General features: G+C 54.8%; 2 protein-coding genes across 4 annotated transcripts; both read left to right on the forward strand.

Annotated features, from left to right (window-relative positions):
- Positions 1–6,946: 6,946 nt before the first annotated feature.
- On the forward strand, positions 6,947–9,430 carry KCNA7 (potassium voltage-gated channel subfamily A member 7). The gene is made up of 2 exons (XM_036834057.1): positions 6,947–7,577; positions 8,578–9,430. The coding sequence occupies exons 1-2, from the start codon at positions 7,023–7,025 to the stop codon at positions 9,394–9,396; spliced, it is 1,374 nt and encodes a 457-aa protein (XP_036689952.1). The 5' UTR covers positions 6,947–7,022; the 3' UTR covers positions 9,397–9,430.
- A 3,832-nt stretch (positions 9,431–13,262) lies between these two features.
- NTF4 (neurotrophin 4) lies at positions 13,263–19,578 on the forward strand. Of its 3 annotated transcripts, none has more exons than XM_036832122.1 (6): positions 13,263–13,455; positions 14,449–14,572; positions 15,229–15,597; positions 18,292–18,492; positions 18,593–18,754; positions 19,468–19,578. In XM_036832122.1, exons 3-6 carry the CDS (start codon positions 15,241–15,243, stop codon positions 19,558–19,560), a joined length of 813 nt encoding a protein of 270 aa, XP_036688017.1. In that variant the 5' UTR covers positions 13,263–13,455; positions 14,449–14,572; positions 15,229–15,240; the 3' UTR covers positions 19,561–19,578. The 3 variants fall into 3 exon arrangements, with proteins under 3 accessions (XP_036688017.1, XP_036688018.1, XP_036688019.1); XM_036832123.1 differs by having other exon boundaries at positions 15,229–15,483; XM_036832124.1 differs by lacking the exons at positions 18,292–18,492; positions 18,593–18,754; positions 19,468–19,578 and having other exon boundaries at positions 15,229–16,176.
- The last annotated feature ends 1,202 nt before the right edge of the window (positions 19,579–20,780 follow it).

Consider the following 20,780-nt stretch of genomic DNA (forward strand, 5'->3'; position numbering starts at 1 on the left):
GAATAGGAGAAACTGACATTGAAATTGACATAACACGTCTGTGTTAGTTTCCTGTTGGCTGCTGTAAAAAATTACGACAGACTTAGTGGCTTAAAACAATACACATTTATTACCCTACAGTTCTGGAGGTTGGAATTCTAATATGGGTCCACAGGGCTGTGTTCCTTCTGGAGGCTCTAGGACAGAAGTCATTTCCTTGTTTGCTTTCTCCAGCTTCTACAGGCCACCTATATTCCCTGGCTCATGGCCCTTCCCTCCATCTTCACAGTCAGCAAAGTAGCATCTCTCTCCTCTCTGACCTCTACTTTTTTTTTTTCATTTTTTCTTTTTTTGTTTTTTCATTTTTAATTATTATTATTTTTTTGTCTTTTATCTTCTTTTCCCCGTGGCACCATGCACAGCATGCAGGATCTTAGTTCCCTGACCAGGGATCAGACTCGTGCCCCCTGCAGTGGAAGCGTGGAGTCTTAACCACCTGGCCACCAGGGAAGTCCCCATTTTTAAGTATTTTCTATTTTATTTTAATTTCTTACCTGTACGTCTAGCCTCACATCATCTAGGAATCTGACCTTCCTACCTCCTTCTTGTAAAGACCCTTGTGATTACCTTGGTGCCACCGAGGTCATCTGGGATAATCTCCCCAACTCAAGAGCCTTAATTTAATCACACCCACAAAGTTCCTTTTGCCATATAATACTGGGTTGGCCAAAAGGTTCATTCGTTTTTTTCCGTAAGATGGCTCTAGTAGCACTTAGTTGTCTTTAACTTCATTTGAAACAATTTTGTTAGATTGTATGTGACAGCTGTCATATCAGCGTGCATTTAAAAAAAGACGTATCAAAACTGGTGAATTTTTGTATAGCCATTTTAATATTGAAGATGGAAGAAAAAAAGCAACATTTTCGACATTTTATGCTTTATTATTTCAAGAAAGGTAAAAACGCAACTGAAACGCAAAAAAAGATTTGTGCAGTGTATGGAGAAGGTGCTGTGACTGACTGAACATGTCAAAAGTGGTTTGTTAAGTTTTGTCCAGGAGATTTCTCGCTGGACGATGCTCCACGGTCCGTTAGACCAGAAGTAGTTGATAGCAATCAAATCGAGAAATTAATTGAGAACAATCAACATTATACCACGCAGGGCTTCCCTGGTGGCACAGTGGTTAAGAATCCACCTGCCAATGCAGGGGACACGGGTTTGAGCCCTGGTTCAGGAAGATCCCACATGCTGCGGAGCAACTAAGCCCGTGCGCCACAACTACTGAAGCCCGTTTGCCTAGAGCCCCTGCTCTGCAACAAGAGAAGCCACCACAGTGAAAAGCCCACGCACCGCAACGAAGAGTAGCTCCCACTCCCCACAACTAGAGAAAGCCCGTGCTCAGCAACGAAGACCCAACGGAGCCAAAACAAACAAACAAATAAATAAAATTTAAAAAATAAAACAAAACAAAACATTATACCACGCGGGAGATAGCTGACACTCAAAATATCCAAATCAAGCGTTGAAAATCATTTGCACCAGCTTGGTTATGTTCATCCCTTTGATGTTTGGGTTCCACATAAGTTAAGCGAAAAAAACTTTCTTGACTGTATTTCTGCATGTGATTCTCTACTTAAACGTAACGAAAACGTTCCGTTTTTAAAACAAATTGTGACGGGCAATGAAAAGTGGATACTGTACAATCATGGGGAACGGAAGAGATCATGGAGCAAGTGAAATGAACCACCGCCAACCACACCAGGGGCTGGTTTTCATCCAAAGAAGGTGATGTTGTGTATATGGTGGGATTGGAAGGGAGTCCTCTATTATGACCTCCTTCTGGAAAACCAAATGATTAATTCCAACAAGTACTGCTCCCAATTAGACCAAATGAAAGCAGCAGCACTAGATAAAAAGTGTCCAGAATTAGTCAACAGAAAACGTATAATCGTCCATCAGGATAACGCAAGACTGAATGTTTCTTTGGTGACCAGGCAAAAACTGTTACAGCTTGGCTGGGAAGTTCTGATTCATCCACCATATTCATATTCACCAGTCTTTGCACCTTCGGATTTCCATTTATTTCGGTCTTTACAAAATTCTTTTAATGGAAAAAATTTCAGTTCCCTGGAAGACTGTAAAAGGCACCTGGAACAGTTCTTTGCTCAAAAAGGTTAAAAATTTTGGGAATATGGAATTATGAAGTTGCCTGAAAAATGGCAGAAGGTCGTGGAACAAAAAGGTGAATATGTTGTTCAATAAAGTTCTTGGTGAAAATGAAAAATGTGTCTTTAAAAACCAAAGGCACTTTTTGGCTAACCCAACATATTCAAAGGTTCTGGGAATTAGGACATGGACATCTTCCGGGGGTGGGGGGGACATCATTCTGCCTCACATATTAATGATACAAGAGAATTAGGAGTGATGACAGGAGCTGAGTCTGCAGGTGGGACAGAGAGATGGGACCCAGGACACAAGGCAAGATGTTGGTCTTGGATCAGGAGGGACAGATGAAAAGCAGACCATCTGGGCAGCTGATAGAATGGGCTGTGGGAAGATGAAGTGTCTGGTAGCCTCTATGCTTTCAGAAGAATGAGGAGAGAGGGAATCAGCTGACTGAAGGAGGAGAATGAAGATTCCTCCAGGAGGCGATTCCTCCTAGTGAGGAGGACCAGGGTGAGCTGGGGATTTGAGGAGAATGAAGATGGGGAATCGCCATCTTGTGTGTGTGGCCGGTGCTGAGTGTACGTTGATGAAGGACACAGAGCAGGGTCACAGGAGGGCTGGGATTTGGGGTCCAGCCCCCCTCAGAGCCCCCTGGGAAGGCACAGAGTGGGTGAGAGGATTTACTAGGGTTAGGGTTTCACCCCAACAGTGCCCTGGAGGGGATCATAGGCAAAGAAGGGAAAGACATCCGAAGGAGAGTGACTTTATGGGGGACCGTGGAACGGTGGAAGCAGGGGGAGGAGGGAAGGGAGGACAAGATGGGGGTAGTCAAAGATAATGAGAATCTAATGGGGTCCGTGCATTGTACATGCTGGTGGGCTTGAAAGTTGGCTTTATTTTTATTTATTTATTTTTTTGCTGCACCCCCCGCAGCTTGCAGAATCTCAGTTCCCCGACCAGGGATTGAACCCCAGGCCATGGCAGTGAAAGCCAAGAATCCTAACCACTAAGCCACCAGGGAACTCCCTTGAAAGTTTTTTTTTTATTTGGTTGCTGGGAAAAGGGAGCGCATGGACAGAGAATGGGGTGATAAAAATAGAGTTTGCCTACTGTGTAGCACAGGGAACTATATTCAGGATCCTGTGCTGAACCATAACGGAAAAGAAGAGGAAAAAGTATATTTATGTATAACTGAATCACTGTGCCGTGCAGCAGAAATTGACGTTGTAAATCAACTATACTTGAATAAAATAATTTTTTTAAAAAAAGAAGAGGAAATCAACTAAACTCCCATAAAAAACAAAAACAAACAAAAAAGAGGAAGAAAAAAATAGTTTGGGGAGTTCCCTGGAGGTCCAGTGGTTAGGACTTGGCACTTTCATTGCTGTGGCCCACGTTCAGTCCTTAGTCAGGGAACTAAGATCCCGCAAGCCGCGCCGTGTGGCCACAAAAAAAAAAAAAAAAGTTTTAAGGGGGTGTAGTTACTGATAATGACAAGGACAAGGGTATGACCGAGAAAGTGGGTGGCACAATCAAGGGGGACAGATAGATACAGGTGTAGAGTTTCTTTGGGGGGAAAACAAAAATTGCCTAAAATTGATTGCAGTGATGCATGCAAAACTCTTGTGAATATAGGAAGAACCATTGGGTTATATACTTTATTTTTTTTAATTATTTTATTTTATTTTATTTTACATTTATTTATTTTTAAAAATTTTGGGCTGCATTGGGTCTTCATTGCTGCGCGTGGGCTTTCTCTAGTTGTGGCAAGTGGGGGCTGCTCTTCCCTGTGGTGCACGGGCTTCTCATTGTAGTGGCGTCTAAGCGCATGGGCTTCAGTAGTTGCAGCATGCAGGCTCAGTAGTTGTGGCGCGCAGGCTCAGCAGTTGTGGCTCGAGGGCTCAGTCGCTCTGAGGCATGTGAGATCTTCCCAGACCAGGGATCGAACCCGTGTCCCCTGCATCGGCAGGTGGATTCTTAACCACTGCGCCACCAGGGAAGTCCCATGTCGTATACTTTAAAAGAGTAAATTGTATGGTATGTGAATTGTAGCTCAATAAAACTGTAAAAAAGGAAGGAAGGGGGCTGGGGTAGATCAGAGGGCAAGATGGATGGAAATGATGGGTTCAGAGTACCAAGAGGCCACGTGTGGATTATCTAGTATCATGGTGTGTGTTAACGAACCACCCAAAGACTGTATGACTGAAAACAATAAAGATCATTTATCTCACTCACAAGTCTGCAAGCTGGGCAGGGCGTCAGGGAGAAGGCTTATCTCTCCTCCAGGGGACAGCCTGGCTGGGGCAGGACGACTTCCACGGTGGCTCACTCACGTGGCTGCAGGCTGGTGCTGGGGATCAGCTGTGAGTTTAGTAGCCTAGGGTCCTCTCCACATGGGCCTTGTCATCTAGCCTGCACAAGTGTCCCAAGGAAAAGAGTGGGGTGGAAGGTTGCCTGTTATGATCCAACCTCGGAAATCACACTGCGTCCCTTCCAAGGTGGTCTGCTAGTTGAGAGTCTCACCAAAAGCTGGAGAATGGACTCCACAAGATAGGGTGTGACATGGCTCGGACAAAAAATATGGTCCTGGGCTTCCCTGGTGGCGCAGTGGTTGAGAATCTGCCTGCTAATGCAGGGGACACGGGTTCGAGCCCTGGTCTGGGAAGATCCCACATGCCACGGAGCAGCTGGGCCCGTGAGCCACAACTACTGAGCATGCGCATCTGGAGCCTGTGCCCCGCAACGGGAGGGGCCGCGATAGTGAAAGGCCCGCGCACCGCGATGAAGAGCGGTCCCCGCACCGCGATGAACAGTGGTCCCCACTTGCTGCAACTAGAGAAAGCCCTCGCACGAACCGAAGACCCAACACAGCCAAAAATAAATAAATAAATAAATAAAGTAGCTATAAAATTAAAAAAATATATATATGGTCCTTTTTGGAAAAGACAACCGGGTACAGGCCAGGTTTTAGCAGAATCATCTATATGGGGATATTGAAATTATTAAGAATTTTGACAGTCGTTTTAGAGTGATGGATATAGAGCCAGGATTGAAAATCTTCCATGAAAGAGTGGGAGTGGGCAGAAGGGAAAGGGATGAGTTCTTTAGGGAAGGCTGGAAAGAGGTGTCCATGGATAACTTGAGCTTCAAAGGAGCTGAGGGAGGGAGAATTGTCTGGAAGTGGCAAGAAGGAGTGCCCACCTCCAGGCTCAGTGGTAGGAGGGTGTTAAGAGATAGGGCTGCAGGGAGGAGGCGAGATCGGTGCACACAGAGCATTCAGAAACCCACAAAGAGGGATCTCTGTGGGCTCTGAGAATGAGAAAAAAAAGAGAAGAAAGGAGACCAGAAAGAAGGGAAAAGGCGAGAGAGATGGGGAGACAGAGACCCAGACACGGGTAGGGCCAAAGACCATGAAAAAAAGGGACATAGACACAGAGAGAGGGAAACAGAAATCCAGATGGATGGTGACATAGCATCCCAGAAAGAAATTCTAGACAGGAAGAGAAAGAGTGCCAGAATTCCTAGGGGGTTAAAACCTTTAGTGTCTCTCTCTACTCCCCCAGCAGAGGGCGCCCGGGGCCTCATTCCCTGGAGTCCGGGTGTCCAATCCCCACGACTTCCCGCCAAGCACATCGGGTGGGGCTATTTTTACCCCGTGTCATAGGACACCTGTGGCTGGAAGGCCATCGTCTGTCTGTCCTTTGGTCCCTTCGAGTGACCCTGCGGCATTTCCCCAGCCCACCCCTGACCTGTTCCTGGCAGGCCTGGCCTCCTTTTGCCCTATTCAGGGCTGCAGCTCAGGCCTTGCTGGGTCTAAGAAAGTCTGGCAGAGAATCCAGGTGGAGACCCGGAGGGTGGGGGTAGGGGCAACCCGAGCGAGGGGACCCCGTGTGGGGGACACATGCTCAGGGTTTAGAGCTGCTGGAGCATCCCCAGGATGGGGAAACCACCAGGACAATGGCAGAGACAACCTAGGGTGAATGTCAGAGAGAGATTCAGAGATATGACTCGGGAGAGGCTCGGTCCTCCAGAGGCCCTGAGACAGAGACTTGCAGTAATTCAGAGAAACAGGGAAAGAAAGATACCCAAAGGGGAGACCCAGAGAATCCCAGGGACAGAGACACAGCGGGCTGAGAGGTAATGAGAGAGAAGAGACCCAGAGAGACAAGAAGCAGAGAGACCCAGACAGAGGGGAAAGACAGAGACCAAGAGAGACAAGAAATAAACAGAGATAGAGATACAAGAATCAAAAGGAAGACGGAGATTCGGAGAGACCAAGACACAGAGACTGACGGGAATCCCCAGACACAGATGACCCTAGAACGGCAAAGCTCAGAGATAAATGACCCATAGAGATACTCAGAGATACAACCCCGAGATCAGAGATACAGAGACCCAAAGTGAAGACATAGCCAGACACAGAGACATACAAAAGAACGAGAGAGAGAGACAAAGAGATGGAAATTTGTGACTCCAACAGAGCGGCTCAGATACTCATAAAAACATAGACGAGAGACATACACGGAAACCCGGAGAGACGCAGGACAGAGATCTCAGGCGATGGAGAGACAGAGGGAAAGGAACCCGGAAGGCCAGGTGGACCCCGAGAAAGCGCAGCGCCGCGTCGCCTGGGGGTAAAGGGCGGGCGCCCCGGCAGAGGGCGCCCGAACGCCCTCTGCCCCGCCGGGGTCATGGCGACCCCTCCCCCGCGCCCTGGCCGCACGGCCGGGCTATTTTTACGCGTGGACACCGGACACCAGGCTGAGGCGGCTGGGGCGGCTGGGGCGGCTAGGGCGGCGGCGGCCGAGGCGGGGCCGGGCCGGGTCGGGCGTCGGGGGCCACACGTCCGTCCGCGGGTCGCCGGGGCTGCGCGCGCCATGGAACCCGGGTGCCCGCCGCCGTGCGGCTGCTGCGAGCGAGTGGTGCTCAACGTAGCTGGGCTGCGCTTCGAGACCCGGGCGCGCACGCTGGGCCGCTTCCCGGACACGCTGCTCGGGGACCCGGTGCGCCGCAGCCGTTTCTACGACGGCGCGCGCCGCGAGTACTTCTTCGACCGGCACCGGCCCAGCTTCGACGCGGTGCTCTATTACTACCAGTCCGGCGGGCGCCTGCGGCGGCCGGCGCACGTGCCGCTCGACGTCTTCCTGGAGGAGGTGGCCTTCTATGGGCTGGGCGCCGCGGCGCTAGCGCGCCTGCGCGAGGATGAGGGCTGCCCCTTGCCATCGGAGCGCCCCCTGCCCCGCCGCGCCTTCGCGCGCCAGCTCTGGCTGCTCTTCGAGTTCCCCGAGAGCTCGCAGGCCGCGCGCGTGCTCGCCGTTGTCTCAGTGCTCGTTATCCTCGTCTCTATCGTCGTCTTCTGCCTCGAGACGCTGCCCGACTTCCGCGACGACCGCGACAACTCGGGGTTCGCCGCGGTGGCTGCAGCTGGCCCGGTGAGGGGGCGGGGCCTGCGTGTGGAGAGGCGGGGTTTGGGAGGAGCTGGACGAGGTCCACGGGGTCCTGGCCAATCATAAGGTGGGGTAAGGGGCACTGGGAGGTGGGGCCTCTCAGGAAGGTGGGGCCTGGCTGTGGATGGGCAAGGCATTGGGGGCCTGGTTGGAAGACCTGACCAATCAAAGGTGGGCAAAGGCCTGTGAGAGGTGGGCAAGCCAGGGACGGCACCAGACCAGGGGACTCTACATTAAATCCTGGGCTGGGGGCGGGAAAGGTATAGCTTAATGGGGCGGGGCCTGAGGATCTGAGTAGGAGGACCTGCCTTATCAGAAGGCGTGCGCTGAGGTAGGTGAGAAACCCGGCTTTTGGAGGGCAGGAGCACAGGAGGACAGGTGTATTAAGAAATCAAAACTGAGGGATAAGGCGAGACTGAAAAATCGGGGGTCTATACGGCTGGCAGTAACCAATGGGAAGGATGGGCTGGAGGTAGTGAGATCTGGGACCTCAAGAAAGCCGCCGAGGGAGCTGCAGATCGAGGCGTGGGGCCTGAGGATTGGGGCAAAAGGAATCCATCATAAAGAAAGTTGAGCTGAGGGCCGTGAGGGGAGGGGCCCGGGTTTTGGCATAAAGATAAGGTCTTTAACCATTATGGTCCAGGCTGGGTTTGGGGAGGGCAGGGCACAAGGGAGTGGGGCTAGGATGGGGACCCTCCCCAACTGGAAATTCAACTCCGGGGGCGGGATTTGGGGAGGGAAGAGATTGAGCCCTACTCAAGCATTATTTCAGGAGGCCCTGCCAATGAAGGATCAGGGACCCTAAAGTCAGCCTTCCCTGCGGGTCCCGAGAAGGAGTGTACTACAGCTAGGTCACCGGGGTTCTGGGGGCAGCAGCTATTGACCAATTTGTAAAGAAGTAGTTGAATATTTAAACAGCAAATATGGCCATTCCAGTGCGTCCCAGCCCTGGCATGGTCCTCCCTGAACCCCTTCCTCTCTGCAGTTTCCCGCTCGGCTGAACGGCTCCAGCCCAGTGCCTGGACTCCCACCTCGCTTGCCCTTCGATGACCCGTTCTTTGTGGTGGAGACGCTGTGCATCTGTTGGTTCTCCTTCGAGCTGCTGGTGCGCCTGGCGTCCTGCCCAAGCAAGACAGCCTTCTTCAAGAACGTGATGAACCTCATCGATTTCGTGGCCATCCTGCCTTACTTTGTGGCACTGGGTACCGAGCTGGCCCGGCAGCGGGGGGTGGGCCAGCCAGCCATGTCACTGGCCATCCTGCGAGTCATCCGACTGGTACGCGTCTTCCGCATCTTCAAGCTGTCCCGGCACTCAAAGGGCCTGCAGATCTTGGGCCAGACCTTAAGAGCCTCCATGCGAGAGCTGGGCCTCCTCATCTTCTTCCTTTTCATTGGTGTGGTCCTCTTCTCCAGCGCAGTCTACTTTGCCGAGGCCGACCGGGCAGAGTCCCATTTCACCAGCATCCCTGAGTCCTTCTGGTGGGCGGTGGTCACTATGACCACAGTTGGCTATGGAGACATGGCGCCTGTCACTGTGGGCGGCAAGATAGTGGGCTCTCTGTGCGCCATTGCCGGCGTGCTGACCATTTCCCTACCTGTGCCAGTCATTGTCTCCAACTTCAGCTACTTTTACCACCGGGAGACAGATGACGAAGAGGCCGGGATGTACAGCCATGTGGACACGCAGCCCTGTTGCCCACTGGAGGGCAAGGTCAATGGGGGATTTGTGGATCGAGAGGTTCCTGAGCTCCCACCTACACTCCTCTGGCCTCCGCCTGGGAAACACATGGTCACCGAAGTGTGAGGGACAGTTGAGGTCTGCAGAACCTCACATTTCCTTGGAGGGAGGGAGGGAGGGAAGGGAGGAAGGAAAGTTGGGGGGAGGGTGTCGGGTTTAGGAAGAACTAAGTTAAGTGGTAATGGGTTGGGGAACACTAAGTCTTATTGGGTCTTGAGTTGTGGATTGGTAGCCCCTGTGGGTACCTCCTTAGGTGACAGTGAATGGCAATGGGTTATGCTGATTTGAGGGGGAGGCTCCATCGGTTTGTATTGCATTGGGTTGTGCAAAGCTTGGGGTAGTATTGATAGGTTTTGTCACATAATTTTGTGAGTTTCTTAGTTCTGTGTTGGATCGGGTTGGGTTACTAGTGTAGGTGAGTCTTGTCCAACTGCATTATGCAGGATTCTGTGGTTTTATGAGTCCCCTAGGGCCATGTTGGATCAAGTAAGGTGGTCACCCATGGCACTGTTGGGACTGATTGTGTGTTCATGCATGGTGCTGGAGAGTTGGGTTGAGACACTGGAAACTGCGTGGCTTTGTGATTCTTCTAGGGCCATGTTATTTTAAGTTCTGTGAACTTGTGAGTCATGTAGAAATACGAAGAGTCATGTGATAGAATGTGAGCTTTCTAGGTTATATGAGGTTAAGTTGGGTTGGAATGTATGAGCATAGGAGTCTTTCAGGGTTCTGTTGTGTTGAATTGTGTAGAGTTATGTGGCTAGAAGTTTGTCGGGGCTACAATGAGTTGAGTCGTAATGAGTTGTGTAATCATGTGAACCTCGTAGGACCAGTTCAGTTGGGTCATACAACTGTTTGGTTTGGGTTACGTCAAGTTGCGTCCCTGAGTCCTGTAGGAACGTTGGGTTGAGTTGGACTGTATGTATGAGCACCACAGGGCCATGCTGGTTTGTTTTGCATTTAATGGTAGCGCCAGGACCCAAGGATAACAGCACTGGGAAGGAATCATGTGTCAAGGAGTGAATGTGCTATGTGGACTCTAGGAGACCAACTGAACTGGCTTGCCCCGTGTCATCCCTATAAGGGGCAGGGCTAGGTTCTGTATCTGTAGATTCAGTTGGTCACACAGAAAGCTTCTGGGTGAACTTGGAAGATGTAGATGCCCCTTACATTTACCCCACACCTGCTTTGTTTTGCCATTCAAACCCCTCCTCTATCTGTCTTCCCTTGGAGTTTTCCTTCCAGACATGGAGATCAGAGCCACAAGGGAAGGGGAAAGGGGGAGAAACTGTACTCTGTTCAGACATGGTGGGGGGATAGAAACCCAAGGGAGGGGGACAGAGAGCTGGGGAGGGATAGAGACCCAGAGAAAGAAAGAGAAAGAAACCCCAAGAGGAGAAAAAGACCCAAAGAGAGGGGGAGACAGAGACCCAGAGGGGGCAGGTATCAGGCACCCAGAGAGAGAGGGACAGAGACCCAGAGTTGGAAAGAGACCAGAGCACCCCAGAGAAAGAGAACCAAAAAAGAAAAAGGCAGAAAAAGTCAGTGCGCCTGAACCTGAGAGAGATGCACAGTGTATGCCATGGAATCACAAAGGGATCCCAAATCAAGACGCACCACCCTAACCTCCCGCAGCTCAAGAAGTGTGTCACACAAACTGCAGGGCCCACTCTATCTTCCTGGGGAGAAAGCAGTGTCTCAGAGCATGGGCGTGACTTCCCAAGGTCGCGTGGCTTGTCCCCGGGGAGGGATGGGGGGGCTGGACTTGTGGCCTGCTGCTTGACCCTACATGTCCCCATCAGCCTGCTGGTCTGCACAGGACTTCCCGAGTCTAACAGCCTCATTTCTGACAAATGAGGAAACTAAAGCTCAGAGGGGAGGGGGTTACCCAAGGTCAGAAGTCTTTCAGTACTAAAAGGGCATTTGGAGGAGGAAGAAGAGGAGGATGGTTACGTCACTCACATATGTAGGGCTGCCTATGTGCCACGTAACTTTCAAAGTACTTGTATTAATTTATTAAAATCCATCCAGTGGTTTACAGAGAGTTGTTGTTGTTATTTTTAGCTAGGAAACCACCCCCCCTTTCTTTTTCGGTCAAATGAAATCTTACTTAGGAGCACCAGTGTGATGCATCGGAGGGTGTGAACTGGTTTGAGGAGTCTCTCTTGACAACTCAGAATGTGGCTAACAAATTCCGTTTGGAAACCCCTGATTTAATCCAACCACCTTTTTACACAGAGAGATAGAAGAAGGTACAGACTGTGAGAAGTGTTTGATAAAGGTTGAAAAAAATGTAACCTTTAAATAATATAACACTTCTCTCCGAAATGGAGAGAAAGGCACATTTGGAAAAGAAATGGAGACAGACCCCCTCACAGTGACAGACACAGGGCAGAGTCTGGGAGGCAGGCACAGAGCCCAGCACAGGGACCCAAAGAGGAAGAGACACGTGCAGAGAGGACAGAGATACCCAAGGGGAGGAGGGAGAGCAGGAGAGAAGAGGGCAGCGGTCTGGGAGGGGGTAAGAGACAGGAGGGCGGACAAAGACCCATAGGAGGAGGACGAGACCAGAGAGGAGGGGCCAGAGATCCAGAGAAGAGAGAGGGACAGGGACCCAGACAGAGAGGAGAGGGATACAGAGAGGGGGGGACAGAGACCCAAGGAGAGAGGGGGAGACGGAAACTGTTTCCCATTACTCTTTGAAAACTCACCCCTACTACCCCATCAGAGACTGAAAGTTGCATAAAGTTCCTCTGGTAGGGGGTGGGGCATGTTCGGTGCTTAGGGGTATGGGAAGCATGGCGAGGTCAGGGAAGTGACCTGAGTGGACACTCAAAGACTGGGAAGCGCCCCTCCTCCACCCCAATAAACAACCGCAGCAGCCTTCTATGTGGCCTTGGCTCGGATGGGGAGAGGTGAGGGGAACACCCTAATCCGGGGACACCCTTCCCGCCACCTTGCCATGCTATATTTAGGCTGAGGGAGGGGTATGGGATGACCACCTCCCCCCCCCTCCACGAAGGCGGGTGTCGGCTTTCCTCCTGAAAATAGCTCCAGGGGAAGGGTGAAGCGTTAAGTCTGTCCCGGGACTCCAACTCCTGTCCGATCTCCGTCTGTCTTAAGGTCTCTCTTTCTCTGGGTCTCTGTCCCCCTTGTGGGGTTCTGTCCCCTTTTCTCAGCATGTCTGTCCCCTCTCTCTGCATCTGTGTCTTCTCTCTCTCTCTCTGGGTTTCTGTCTCCCTCTTTCTCTGGAAGTCTGTCCCCTTTTCCTCTCCATTTTTGTGCCTTTCCCCCACCTCCCTTCATCTGTCACTATTCCCTTTCTTTCTCTAAGCAGGTCATTCTGTTGCCAAATCATATCTTTGTCTATCTCCGGGTCCTAGAATACCTTGAGTTGCTCTTATCTGAACTCAAGACAAGACCCTCTCCCCAGTCCCCACCCAGGAAATTCCAGCAGAGAGGACTTATGTGGGAGAGACCCCTCACGCAGCGTCTCCCCGGGGCCTCGGGCCTTATCACTCCCCGAGCCCAGCTGGTTAATGTCTGGCCTGGAGCTCCCGGGAGAGTTGGGGATGAGAGCGGAGGGTGGGAATCTGCCCGGGGATTGACACTTCACTGGCAAAAGAACGCAAAGGAATCTCAGGCCCAGACTCCTGGGTCTGAGGGAGGAGGGGGCTGGAGCTGAGGAAGAAAAGGGCTGGGGGTCCAGACTCCTGAGTCTGAAGGAGGCGGGAGCTGCGCGGGCCCAGACTCCGGAGTCTGCGGGAGGAGGGGTCTGGGGGACCTGGACTCCTGGATCCGGGGGAGGAGGGGGCTGGGGACCCGGACTCCGGGGTCTGAGGGAGGGAGTCGGGTGCTGGCGCCTGGCCTCCTGGGACTGAGGCGGGCGGAGGGCTGAGCTAGCCAGGCCAGGCTTCCGAGGTCCCGGCACGCGTGTGGAAGGCGGGATCCGCCGGCCCCTCCTCCGCCGTCGGGCGCCGCCCCGCCCCCGCCCCCGACCCGGGCCCTCGGGAGCCTGTGCCACGAGGAGCCGGCGGGCGAGCGGGCGTCCCTGCAGCCAACGAGCAGGAGGAGGAGCCGCCGCCGCGCCAGGGGCAGCCGGGGGAGCCGAGGAGTGCACCCCAGGTGAGAGCCTCCGCGCCTCCTCCCCCGGGATTCCGGCGTCCGGGTCGCCCTGCCCCCGGGTGGGGGGGGGCGGGGGCGGGGCCGGCGGGGGCGGGGCTTGGCGGAGGAAACTGAGGCAGGAGGGCAGTGTCCCAGAGGGACAGCCCGTGACCCCCAGCGGGGTCTCAGGAGTCCGGACCCCCTGGCTAAACCTTCTGGGGGAGGGGGGGCCGGGGAGTCCGTATATCTGAGTACCTGGGAAGGAGCTTGAACTCCAGAACTCCAGGGTCTGAAGGAGGAGGGCACTGGGGGTCCGGACTCCTGGGTTTGAAGGAAGAGGGATTTGGGGGCCTGGACTCCCGCATCTGAGGGAAGGAGCTGGGGACCTGAGTTCCTGAAAGAGGAGGCAGCTGGGGCCGGGGCTTTTGGGTCTGAGTGAGGAGGGGGCGAGAGCCTGTTCTCCTAAGGGAGGGGGCAGCTAGGGCCCAGGACTCCAGATCTGAGGCAGGAGGCAGCTGGGAACCTACACTCCGGGTTCTGGTTGGGTCAGCATGTGCCCCTCTTCACAATTCCCCCTTCCCATTTCCCCATCTCCCAGCCAGGGCAGGCGGCCACGCCAGGTATGTGCAGTAGAAGTCTTGGACGGGCCCTGGCCTGTCCTGTGAGGAGAGAACATTCCAGGAAGCAGCCTCGGGGACCCGGGGCTTCTTAAGTGTGGGCCCTCAGGGACCCGGGTGTCCAGGCCAGCCCCGCCCCTGCCCTGTCTGAGAGATGAATGGGCTGAGGAGGATGTAATCTTTTCCAGCCTCCATCCTCAGCGTCTCCCCTCCCCTCTCCTCCCCCCATCTGCTTTCCATCCAGGAGCCATCACCTGGGCAGGGCAGGGGCCTCTAGCAGGGGGATGCAGCCTTGGCTCTTGGTCCCCTACACTTTGAGAGGAACACTGAGAAGGGGAGTGTTCAGGCCCCCTCCTCCACCTGCCTCTATAACCTACCTGTTCCCTTCCTCTGCTAGGTGGTTGCCTCCTCCCTCTCCTGAGATGTCAGGAAGGAGGGGGCCACCTGCGTCCCCCACAGGGGCCCCCCGGAGCCTGGGGGCCCCCAACCCCGGAGCTCGGAGGCGGAGGAGGTGCTGACAGGTCTGGTAACCACCCACTTCTTCTCAGTCCTCTCCAGGCCATCCTTTCCCAGAATCCACAGGCTTCCAGAATGTTCTAGAGAAACTGCAATATCCACACCCCTGCCAGTGTCTCCCAGCCCTGGGCCAGTTTCATGGACAGGGAAACTGAAGCCCCACTTGAGAGGAAGTGTCTTGCCTTCACAGTGGCAGTTTTAAGCTGAACTTGGGTCTCCCTAGGATTCCAGAACATGACCTTTCTCAGAATTTTGGAAACTCAAACCTCCTCCAGGCTGCAGGGCTTAGGGTTCCTTGGGGTTGTAGAGACAGGATGGCAGAGTGGAGTTGCTGGGACAGGGTTCAAGTTCCACTTCCGGCATTTGCTGGCTGTGTGACCTGGTGCAAGTCACTAACCTCTCTGAGCCTGTATTTCCCCATTTGCCTGTATTTCCCCATTTGTTGGCTATTAATAGGAATAATAGTAGACTAACTATGATTAATCTAGAAGTTGGGCATTATCGAAGTCCTAGAATATAGGGTCCCCCGAAGTTCTAGAACAAGTGCCAGAACCGCCTCCCTGTGGTTCTGGCACACAGGTCCCCCTGGAGTTCCCATCGGCCCCCACCACTAAGTTATTATCCTTCTCTCTAATTCCAGCTTCCCTCTCTCTATCCTCAGGTGCTCAGCGAGATGCTCCCCCACCCCTCAGGCTCCCTCCCCATCCTCCTACTTTTCCTCCTACCCAGTGTCCCAGTGGAGCCCCACGCCTCACCCTCACCCCTGCCCCCATTTCCAGTCCCCGAGTGGGACCTCTTGTCCCCCCGAGTAGCCCTGTCCAGGGGTACCCCCGCTGGGCCCCCTCTGCTCTTCCTGCTGGAGGCTGGAGCCTTTGGGGAGCCAGCTGGCAGCCTGGCCAACCGCAGTCGGCGGGGGGTGAGTGAGACAGCACCAGCGAGTCGCCGCGGAGAGCTGGCTGTGTGTGACGCAGTCAGCGGCTGGGTGACAGACCGCCGGACTGCTGTGGACCTGCGTGGGCGCGAGGTGGAGGTGCTTGGCGAGGTGCCTGCGGCTGGCGGCAGTCCCCTTCGCCAGTACTTCTTTGAAACCCGCTGCAAGGCTGACAGCGCTGGGGAAGGTGGCCCCGGTGGGGGTGGAGGAGGCTGCCGGGGTGTGGACCGGAGGCACTGGGTGTCTGAGTGTAAGGCCAAGCAGTCCTACGTGCGGGCATTGACTACCGATGCCCAGGGCCGTGTGGGCTGGCGATGGATTCGAATTGACACTGCCTGTGTCTGCACGCTCCTCAGCCGGACTGGCCGGGCCTGAGGCCCATGCCCAGGAACTGGGCAGGTAGAGGAAGAAGAGAGCTGGATGCTGAAAGACCTCAGGGGTGGCCTGGCTGCTCTAGGCCTCAGTTTGGGAACTCGTCAAATGGTCACAAAAATCACAGCTCTCTGATTTTGAGAGCTCAATCTGGGCAAGAAAGACAGATGGTGAAACCAAATGGGGTTTTGAAGGATGAATAGGAGTTCTCTTGGATGAACTTGAGGGTAATAATGATGATGATGATAGCCAATATTTTCTGAGTGCCTACTGTTTATGAGCTCTAATACACAACTTGTCAGATCAGCTCTGGTGGATTTGACCATTGGAGGCCCTCAGCTTCTAAGCTGCTGACCATGCGATCTCAGAGGACATCACCTTGCCCACCCTGGAGAGAGCGACAAGGAGGGGATATGTCAAGAAGTGTGTGTGGGAGCATAAAAACTGGAACATGTAGGCAACTAGTTGGGAGCTGGGGTTCGAATGAGAAATCTTACTTAGTCAGATAGGGCAAGTGTTGACTTAGATATTCTGTTTTGAGGTAGTGAGCTACCTATCACAGCAGGAGCACAAGCAAAGTTGAATGACAGGATGTCAGGATGCTTAAGAGTTTGGCCTTGGTGGGGAGTTGGAATCAGGTTTCTACCCCTCTTCCCTGTCCCAACCTTTACCCTATACTAGTGAAGAAATAGACCTTACCATTGTCCAGCTTGAGTAGAGCATGAGGTTTTGACCAACTGGCCTGCCCCCTGGCTGGGATCAGGGGTGATTTGGACCCTGATCAGCCTAGAGTGAGCCAGGAAAATCCAACAGGAGAAGTGGCCCCAGAAGCCTGAATGAGGCGGTCAGTGGGACCCTGGGCCAGGCTGCAGAAGGCAGCCTCAGTTTTCCCTGTCTGAAGAATGGGTTGGTGGGATGAGATAATGGGGACTGAGGAGGCAGAGGCTTCGACCAAAAGGGCTTTAAAGTGAGGAAGTGACAAGAGAAGTCAGGGGTAGACCCCACACCCTCAGGACACCCCTTCATATATTACCATTCCATAGCCGCATGCAGACACAGACCACACTTTTGCCCTTGTTTCTACATCTCTGTGTTCCGGGTCTGTGGTTCCCACTCTCTTTTCTGCCGCCTCCTTTGCTGTCTCTCTGTCTAAATTCCTGTCCCATCATCTCTGGGTCATTAGCTCTCTTTCTGTCCCTGTTTCTCACTCACTGTCTCACCCATTCCTGTGTGTGTTTCTTTCTCATTCAGCAAAGCTCTTTCCACACCCACCTCTTTATTGCCAAGTATTTCCCCGTGGGTCCCTCCCTCTTCACCCACCCCCCATACCCAGGTGGAAGTTTTCAACCAAATCAAAGGCAGGCAGGACAGAAGAAGCCGAAGCTGATGCTGAGTCCTTCAGCACACACGGGGAGGGAGGGAGAGCCCTGGGGAAGTCTGGAAATCGTTACCCAGTCCCTCACCCCTGCCCTCTGCTGCCGAGGTGGGCTGTCCTGGCAGAGGGAGGAGGTGGCCAAGAGGGCCGGGACCCTATAGGAAAGGGGGATGTTTCTCATGGATGCCCTGATGCGCTGGGTAGCTCTGCCCTCCTCTCCCTCTGTTCCTCTATTTTTGGGTCTCTGACCACCCCCCGCCCCAGGTCTCTGTCTCCCTCTCTCTGCTGCCCCCTCTCTGGGTCTCTGGATCTCAAACTCTCTGAACTCTGGACTTCTATTGCTCTCCCCCGCACTTTCTGCCCTCCTCTCCCTCTGGGTCTCCGTCCCCACCCCCGCATTTCTCTGAGTTTTTGTGCCCCTCTTGGGGTCTCTGTACTCCTCTCTCAAAATCCTCCTCCCTCCTGCCTGGGTGTCTTTCTCACTCCATCCATCTGCACGCCTGCAGGCCCTCCATTGGCTGGGTTTAGGGTGGGCGGGTTCTGTCACCCGGGGCAACAGCAACAACAAGCCGGCTCCTGCTAGGCTACGGGGCGGGGGTGGGACCATGGCGGGTCGGACCCTAGCTCGGCGCTCCGGTACCCCACGGTCCCCCATCTCTGGGACAGAGGTGCCTGGATCCCAGCCTAGCTGGCATCTCACCAGCAGTGGCGTCGCCCACCACTGTATCCCGCCCGTGCCCTTTCCCCCGCCCACTGTGCAGGTGAGAGGACCCTAGGCTCTTAGCCAAGAGGAGACTGGGGGCCCAGACTGAAGGAGGGGCCTGGGGATCCAGACACCTGCTGAGAGAAAAGGGGATTCCGGGCTTAGAGTCCTGTCTGACAGAAGGAGGAGGGTTCCAGGGACTGGGTCTGAGAGAGGAGGGTTCAGGGAACCCGGATGCCTGGAACTGGCGGGAGGAAAGGGCTGGGGACTGACTGGGAAAGATCAGGGCTTGCGGACGAGACTCCTGAGTCTTTTTAGCTGACGTCCTGCACCTTCTCCTCAGTCTACGGTCGCGGAGCCCCTGCCCCCGGCCGCAAAGCAGGATTTGCGTATTTGGGCTTTCGACGAGGTCACCAGCAGATGGGAGACAACCTCGGGCTCGGCTCACGTGCCCAAGACCCACGGCGGGCCCTACGCGCAGCCCAAGGCCCCAGAACCTGCGGATCGCTCGCGGACTGTGGGGATCAAGGATGTAGCGGAAAAAGTAAGGTTCTGGGATGCCCAGGTCCGCGGGAGACAAGGCTGGGGACCGCACTGGAGTCCCGTGAGCCCTCATGTTGGGTCCCCGCGTCGTCTTCCTGCAGCTCAGACACCGCGGCTGGCGCCTCCCTCTGATCACAAAGCACCAGTGCAGTGAGACGAGGGCTCAGTACACCGGCTGGCCCAGCCTGGACCGGGGCGCCACCTCCTTCATCGGGCCCCAGCCCCTGGAGCTTGCGGACCACAACCGAGGGGGCCCTTCCCAGGTAGCAGAGAAGACCGCAGTGGCAGGATCTGGCAGAGCTTTGAGACCCTGGGGCGGGGTCTGAGGGAATTTTGAGTCTGGGGTCTAAAGAGTGGGACAGAATCTGGAGGTTACATTGAGTGGGGAAGGGGCTTAGGCCTTTTGAGGCGGAGCCAGGAGGAGGAGGGGACTGGAAGCCCGAAATCCCAGCTCTGAGGCTGGGGGCACAGCTAGTAAATCCTGGGGCGGGCCTAGGAGGCGGTTCTGAGGCTGCGGGCGGAGCTAGGTAGCCTAATGTCCGTGTGGGCGGAGCTTGAATATTCCGAGGCCGGTCTGGGGCGGAAGGCGGGGCTGGCTTCCCCTGTTAGGGAGGTGTAAGGAGTAATAGTCTCCCGAGGCACAGCTGAATTCCAGGGGCGGGACCGAGAAGGTTTGAATCTAGGGGAGGAGCAAGGAAGGTTTTTTAGTGACTGGGTGCTTGGCTTTGTGTCCGATGACGGGCAGAAAGTATTTGGACTTTGCAGGTGAGGCTAGTAAGGGTTCTGATTTGGGGAGCGAAGGTGAAGTGCACTGGCGTGCAACTGGCCAGGAAGGATTCTGATTCTGGGGGCGGGTGTCGGCCTGTTTCAGAGGCGCTGTTGAGGCCGAAGGAAGAGGAACTCCGTCTGGGGCACAGGGCATGAAAAGGGGTATGAAACCTTTCTTGCTCATCCCTCCTCCCGCGATCCTCCTCAGGCTCTAATCCCCTGGACGAAGAACCCCGAGTTGGCCGGCGGCCTTTCACTGTTTCTGACCAGGGCATCCTGGACCGCCATCAGCTCTATCTGACCACTTCGGCCCGGGACTTCCAGGCCTATTCGAAGTGAGCCTGGGTCCTCCCTTGGCACCGCCCCCCCTGCACAGCCCCCGCATAGGCTGGTGGGACGCCGAGCCCCCCGGTGTTGGCTCCCCGTCTCTGACTCAGTAGTCTCGGCCTTCAGCTCCTGCACGTGCAATAATCAGAAGTTCAGACCCAGCCCCTACCTTTTTTAGCGCCCTGGTATACTTAGTGTCAACTCTCAGGAACAAGAAGCCTGAAAACGGCCCAAGAAGGAGTTCTGGATCTGGGGACGTGGCCCTGAGGGTCTAGGGCGGGCCTCCTTTGGTATTTGAGTCCCCCAGATAACTCTTATCCGAGGATGCGAAAGTCCCAGATTCCAGGCCCTTAAATACCTCGAGGACCCCGGAATGCAGGCTAGGACTCCCCAGTCCCATGCTTCCTAAAGGGTCCCTGACTCCTACAAATGTGTCCTCGAGGATCTATCTAGCCGTGCCCTCCCCATCGTGCCTCCACCCCAACCGCCGACAGGAAGGAGTTGTCAGGCTACCCTCGCAAGGACTCGGTGACCTCCTGGAGCTTCGGGGAGACGCCCCAGGCCTGGGGCCACGGCCCGAAGCAGCCGCCCGGTCCGTGCTCCTCTCGGCCACTCCGGCCGCCGAAAATCCGCGTGCCCCGCGCCCGTCCGGTGATGCCAGTCGTGCCGCACCGCGGGGCGCTGTCTCTGGCTCAAGAATCCTACGGCCCCCCGCTGCACCCACTCCGCCAGCTCGACCGTTTCTGCCCGCTGGAGCTGCCCTGGGGCGGCCCCCACTGGAAACCCGAGTCAGGCATCTACAGCGTGCCACAAGCCTACAGCACCGAGAACTCCAACTACGGCAGCTTAAAGCCGGCGCTGGTCTGAGCCAGACGGGCCAGCCCCGCCCTGGACACGCCCCCCAAGCGGGGGCGGTGCCGAGACTGGAAGACTGGGACTAGGGGTACACTGGGTGGGGCTAAGACGGGAACCCCGCCCCCCACCTGGGGGCGGGGCAGAGCGTGGACCGTGGGCGGGGCGAATCTAACACTTCCATTCGATCGCGGGGGCGGGACTGAGCCTGGAAAATGTACCTTGAGGCTGTGGGCTAGAGGGTGGGACACACCCTCTGCGGCGGGAAGGGCAGAGCTTATGTCAGTCAACGACAGAGTTAAATAGCCTAAACCACGCTCTTTGCTGGGTTCGGTTCCGGCA

This window comes from Balaenoptera musculus, chromosome 19, assembly GCF_009873245.2.
Source record: "Balaenoptera musculus isolate JJ_BM4_2016_0621 chromosome 19, mBalMus1.pri.v3, whole genome shotgun sequence".
NCBI classification, from domain to species: Eukaryota; Metazoa; Chordata; class Mammalia; order Artiodactyla; family Balaenopteridae; genus Balaenoptera; species Balaenoptera musculus.